A 6,416-nucleotide genomic window follows, 5' to 3' on the forward strand; every position below is an offset into this window, starting at 1 on the left:
CTTCATATTGTTTCCTTTAAACCATTTTGCCAAAGTTTCTGTACAACTGTGTGTTTAAGCCTCAAGTTCGTCTCTTGAAGGTCTTCAGCTGCTCATGTTGCAGATCCACTGTGAGCTGAAATTCCAATGAAGCTGTTAGAAAAATCAAAGTGATGTTTCAGATTAGTCAATGAGCTCATTAGTTAATAACTGTGTAAGATGGTGTTATGGTCCCCTGATCCTCTGCTGCCTACCCACCATCTATCTTTCCTCCCTCTGCTTTCTATCTTTGTCTCTCTGTGAGTGTGGCATTTGTGGTGTGTGTGATGTTTGGCAGTTCTGCTGGTTCCTGCTCCTCCTCGGCTGGAGCACCTGCAGTAACTGATAATCAGTCCAACATCAGTTTGGAAGAATTTGACTCCATTTTTGACACAGAGCAGCTTTAATTCTGACATGTTGGATTTTCTCACATGAACTGCTCACTTCCAGCTCTTTCACACCATTTTTGTTGGACTCTGTTGGACTTGGTTGTTGCAAAGCTCTATTTTTAACAGCAGGCATGGACACTTTGTGTTCCTACGAGGCTGCTGGAGCTGATTGAGGCCACTCAGTACAACACTGATGATTCCAGCAGACATGCCACAGCACATTTCAGAAGCATCCTTGAAGCATCTCTTTGCTCTGCACCACTAAAAATAACTCTGGATCTATTTTTTACAGAAGCTCCATCAAGCTGCAGAAAACAGAGGAAAATGTGCAAAACAGAAGAAACAGCAAAGGAAATCCTGTCAGTGTTGAAAATAGAAGAGCCTGTGCAGACCAACATGTTTCTCTTCTAAAATACACCAGGTGTGGTTTGAAGGACGCAACAAAACCACATCAGAAAGACATCAGAGACTCATCACATCACTCGCTGGATTCACTGTATTATTTTTCTCTCAACATTATTTGGAACAAAGAAAACAAACTTGACTGGTTTGTGTCATTGTGGTGCTGCATGGCCCACTTTCTCCTGAGATTCAGTTCACAGACACATGTTCTGATAGTTTTCTTCAGAATTTGCTGCTATAATTCAAAATTGATTGTGTGATTAATGATGGTGAGCCAGATGGGCCAAACCATGATACTATCAGCAGATGTTTCATTGTAGTGGTGGCATCATTGATGGGATAAATGGACTGGTGCTTATATAGTGATTTTCTATTTTCATGTGGACTAAAGTAGTGGACTGACCAACAGACTGACATTAACATCAGAGCCGTGCTGCTAGTGTGGCTAAAAGAAAAGAGAAGAAGAGACAGTCATGTTGATATGAACATTAGAGAAACACATCATGGAGCTGAAATATGATCCTGCTTCCTCATTTGGACTCATTCACCTCAGCTGACACGTTCAACAGCAGACAGGTTTTTGTAGCAGTCTTTCTCACTGTGAGAGGAACAGGATGGAGATACCTCATCTTTGGCTCTGGAACTAAACTGTCTGTAACAGGTAAGAACAAACATTTATTTTCCTTCAGTTGTTTTATTGTAGAAGCTGAAAATGTGTTTAAAGTCAGTTTCTGCTGCTTCAGGCTTTACATGTTAGTTTTTCGTCATTAGTAGAGAATTCATCTGCAGCCATTGTTACAGAAGAAAAGCTCAATAATCTCTGAAAACATGTTGAAATCTCACTGAACAACTAAAGTTATTCTTTATTTCTGCAAATATTAGTGATGTTACAAATATTTAGGATTTGATCCTCTCAGTGATTCTGCTGGTTTTTAACACAAGATCATATTTGATGTTAAAATAATACAGTAGTACATTTGTAAATATAAATGAAAATGTAAACATGTTTTTAATATTCAAAGATAGATTCTATTGGTGATTTTTTAAAAATATATTAATATATAAATTGACATTGATACTGATTAGGGACACAAAAAGTGTTTAAACAGTGAAGAAAAAATATAAATAATAAATAATATAGATCAAACAACAAAATATGAAATTGTTAAAGTCATGTTTGTGTTTCTTGCTTGTTTGATTTGTCAGTCTAAATTAGAAATGAAGAAAAAATTCAGCAATGGTCATATTTCAGTAAATATTTCTTCAGAAAAATAATTTTCATGACGTTTCAGATTCTTTAGATTTTATATTATAAATAATGATGAATTAATTTATACTGTTGAAAAAAGGTATTTAATTCTCATTCAAATTGCAGCTTAATTACATTTAATTTGTGCATTAATTCAAACATACACCGTATATAATCAAAACAAAATAAAAACACAATAATCAAACTAAATAATAGATGTAGTGCCCTTCAAATTATTCCAATAACATTTTTAAGGATTGTGAAGTCTGTGAAAGAAGTATAGTATTGATTAAAACATGAATAAAACACCTGTTTAAAAACGGATACAAAAGTGGAAATTTCATTGCTGGAATTAAATCATGTTGAATTATTAATATCTCTGGTAAAACTTGTGTTTAAGATGGAAAATATAATTTAAATAGTTTGAAGACAAATCTATATATGCGTACATTTGTGATAAATAATATATTAAAATATCAGCAAACAAATATTTTATTTCATGATGTAAAGACACACTGAGTGTTCGTCATGTGAGCCATGATGACATGAGGTGATGACTGTGTTTGATATGAAGCTGAATCCAGTGTATGTAGTGAACTTTGTGCTGTATTGATGAGTAGTTTAGTGATCAGAGTCCATGTAGTTTCCAGGATCAGACTGAATGCAGTGCAGTGCTGGAAGCTGCTGCTGACTGTGTGAATGTGTGTCTGTGCTGCTTGTTGCTGCTGTCAAACTTCAGATGAGCAGGTAGTGAAGCCCGTGGTGAGCGTGTACCCAGCAGCATCCAGAGCCCACCTGGAGGGGAACAGCTCCCTGCTGTGTGTGGCCTCAGCCATGTTTCCTCCTCTGGTCCAGTTCTCCTGGAAAAGACAGAAGAAGAACGGCGGAGAAGCGGAGGAGCTGCCCCCTGCTGAGGGAGAGCAGCTGGAGCTCAGAGAGTCGGGACACAGCGCCTCCATCTTACTGATCCAGGAGCAGGACACCAACACATATAAATACAGCTGCTGGGTGAAGCACGAGGGGGGCACAGTGGAGGCCCAAACACAACAAGGTAATGAAGGCTTGGTGACTGTGTTGAGCAGTGATTCAGCTTCATGTGGAGATGCTGTCAAAGAGAGCAGAGCAGCAGAGGACTGACATTTCTCACTGCAGCTCCAAACATTTGACTCCTTTTCTGTTTCAGAGCTTCCAGCTCTTCCTTCTCCACACGAGGTGAAGCTGCTCTGCCTGCTGTACACAGTGCTGATAGTGAAGAGTCTGGTGTACTGCTGTGGACTCTCTCTGATGCTCAAAAACAAGGGAGCGTCCACCAACTGCACACATGCTGACTGACTGTTTCCTGCTCGCCTTTTCTCACCATCAGATTTCCTCCAGTCAGCAGTCAGAAATGTAAATTAACTTCTGGTTGGTTCAATGTTTGTTTATTGAAAATTTGACCTTTTCTCATTTAACATCTTAAACCTTTTAATATAAATGCACATAATAAGTGTGCTTTGTGTGCTTGTATAAAGCAGATTCTTTGTGAAGTTTACATTTTTTAATGTAACGTTTAATTAATTTTTTGTTCAGCTGTGCAGAAAAACTCAGCTGATGCATTCAGATCCCACCACAACAAAATAACAGTGTAGTTATTTGTCTGAAGTAAAAATAAAGATTTGGATTTTAAGAATGCATTTCTCATTTCTTCTGTGATACATAACCTGTGTGACTGCAGCATTCACAGATCATAAACTTGCTCTCCTGCAGCAGACGGGCTGTGTGGCTTTCTGCTCTGCAGCCTCCACACCGTTAGCTGTGGCTTTTCACTTTAATAACACAATGACAGTTACAAGCATGAACTCTGCTGAAAGTTGTTCAGGAAGCATCTGTGTTCATGTGTGTGAGAGAAACAAAGTGTGAACTCAGAGCTGTTACAGACATTTGTAAAAACAATTTCACAAAACACCATCAGTTCAGATGGATATTGAGCATCTTTCTCACTTTTTCTAATAATTATAAATATGTAAAATGTTTAATCAAAATGTGTCATTGATTAATCAGCTTAATTATTCAGACTAGTACAATTTATACAAATAATATAATTGAGTTAAAAATTGAAATAAAAACATAATTATTATAATTAAGACCAGCACAGAGAAACAAACTCAAACAAACAACATTCATCAATTTGATGATTTAACCAGTGATGAATATTTATTAAGTTCACGCTGTGCTATAAATTCTGTTGATATTAATATTAAGATTTAACCCTCATAATGTCGTCCTGATTTCCATACACCTGTGGTCCTCAGGGTCAGAAATGTCCCCACTTCATTTGAGTGTTTTTTAAAGTATAAATTGTCAATGTGTAAAAAAATACATTAAATGATCAGTTATTGTGATTATTGTTTCACAACCAGAGTCGGTCGCTTTAACAGATGATCACAATCAGATTAAGGCAGTGGTAAAATCTTGCTTCTTTCAGCTCAGGCAGCTGCAAAAATAAAGCCAATTCTTTCACGGCAGCACTTTGAGACAGTGATCCTCGCCTTTGTTAGCACTCGGCTGGATTACTGTAATGCACTTTATATTGGGCTCAGCGCATCATATATTAGTCATCTACAGAGGAGGCAAAATGCCGCAGCTCGTCTTTTAACTGGCACTCGAAAGTTTGAGCACATTTCCCTGTTTTAGCTTCACTTCACTGGCTGCCCATTTCTTCTAGGACTCATTTTAAAATTCTTTTATTTACTTTTAAAGCTCTCCATGGCCTCGCCCCATCTTATCTCTCTGAGCTGCTACAGCCTCATACACCCACCCGCTCTCTCAGGTCAGCTGATCAGCTGCTCCTGCATGTACCCAGGACTGGGCGTAAACTTCGTGATCGTGCTTTTGCTGTAGCAGCTCCAAAACTGTGGAACGAGCTTCCTTTAGAGATCAGACAGGCCACTTCTTTATCAGTTTTTAAGTCACTCTTGAAAACCCACCTCTTTACCCTGACCTTTGACACCACGTGAGATGTTGGTTTATATTTTTATCTTTATTTCAGTTGTTTTTAGGAGATTCGATGCTGTTTTATCTTGTTTTTGTTTTAATATAGGGCTGTTTTAATTTTATGTTTGATGTGTTTTATTTATTTATTTTGCTGTTTTCTGTTATTCTATTGTTTTAACTTATTCTCTGTACAGCACTTTGTTCCTGTGCTGGGTATTTTAAAGTGCTTTATAAATAAAATTGCATTGGATCACAGACGGGTTTATGTCAAAGTTAATGTAGGAAGCTGTTTTTAAACTACTTCAAGTTTTTTACTGGCAGCAAATAATCACGTTTTCCTTTGGGCTCCAAAATGACCCCGTCTGCTTTGACTGTTTCTAAATGAAAGGTATAAAATATCATCCATCTCTGTGTTTCAAGGTTTAATTCAACTTTATTCCAACTCATTGCCTGACAGTTTCCTGTATTTTGGCATGGTAGGAACAGCAGGGCATGGGTCTGAGTGAAGGCAAACTTTCATGAGGACAAAGGCGTGTCCATATTTGACACAAGTGCAGGAGGATAAATTATCAATTCGCTGAACTTTAGTGATGCTTTTAAAGAATCTGTGATTTTAAAATCTTTAATGCAAATATAAAATCTGATGAGATTTATTCCACAGATTTGTGTTTTATGTCAGGGTAAATAATCTATAACTTAAGTGATTTACTATGAAGTGAAAAAGACAAAATATGAAACAGATGTTGTCATCGAGGAGTGGACTCAGGCGCAGACAAAACTCAGACGCTCGATGGTGAAGAATTAAGTGAAGTTTATTACAGGAGGTTCGGTGTGACGACAACGAGTGATGAAAACAAACATGAACTAAAAATCGTCTCTGAGGTAAATGACTAATTTACAAGGTATCACGTATCACACCACGCTGTGAGACGCTGTCAGCAGCACTGAAGGAAAACACTATGAACAGTGTTGAGACGACACCAGCCTCTCCGATCCTTTTGTCTTAGTAGAGATCACAGAGATGTTTCCAAATATTCCTACTTTTGTACTGTTGTGTAAATGTGTGTGTAAAGGTGGATGACTGCCTACTGCAAATGAAATCTAACCATGGCTACAAATAAATGAAGCTGACGTGAAACACAGCCCTGTTTTTATTACTGTTTATAGATATTAGAATTGATGATCATCATTTGAATGATTCTTAAAACTGTCGTCAATAAAACAGAACAATTAAAAATGAGATGCCGTGAATATTATTTATTCATTTTGATTTACAAAAACAAAGAAAAGGTGAAGATATTCAAAAAGTTATATAAAGAAGAAAACCACAGATAACAGTGTGTGTTACTAAATTCACAGCAACATGAATGTTTCTGAGTGTTTCT

The 6,416-nt window shown here is 37.2% G+C and overlaps 1 protein-coding gene across 3 annotated transcripts; it reads left to right on the top strand.

The window, feature by feature from the left end:
* Nucleotides 1-1,325: 1,325 nt before the first annotated feature.
* Nucleotides 1,326-3,390, top strand: LOC148097308 (uncharacterized). 3 transcript variants are annotated; one of them, XM_087832298.1, is made up of 3 exons: nucleotides 1,326-1,470; nucleotides 2,798-3,180; nucleotides 3,244-3,390. In XM_087832298.1, the coding sequence occupies exons 1-3, from the start codon at nucleotides 1,326-1,328 to the stop codon at nucleotides 3,388-3,390; spliced, it is 675 nt and encodes a 224-aa protein (XP_087688424.1). The 3 variants fall into 3 exon arrangements, with proteins under 3 accessions (XP_087688424.1, XP_087688425.1, XP_087688426.1); XM_087832299.1 differs by lacking the exon at nucleotides 1,326-1,470 and having other exon boundaries at nucleotides 2,893-3,139; nucleotides 3,251-3,390; XM_087832300.1 differs by lacking the exon at nucleotides 1,326-1,470 and having other exon boundaries at nucleotides 2,893-3,123.
* The last annotated feature ends 3,026 nt before the right edge of the window (nucleotides 3,391-6,416 follow it).

Source organism: Neolamprologus brichardi, chromosome 18 (genome assembly GCF_056152115.1).
Source record: "Neolamprologus brichardi isolate AB-2024 chromosome 18, ASM5615211v1, whole genome shotgun sequence".
NCBI classification, from domain to species: domain Eukaryota; kingdom Metazoa; phylum Chordata; class Actinopteri; order Cichliformes; family Cichlidae; genus Neolamprologus; species Neolamprologus brichardi.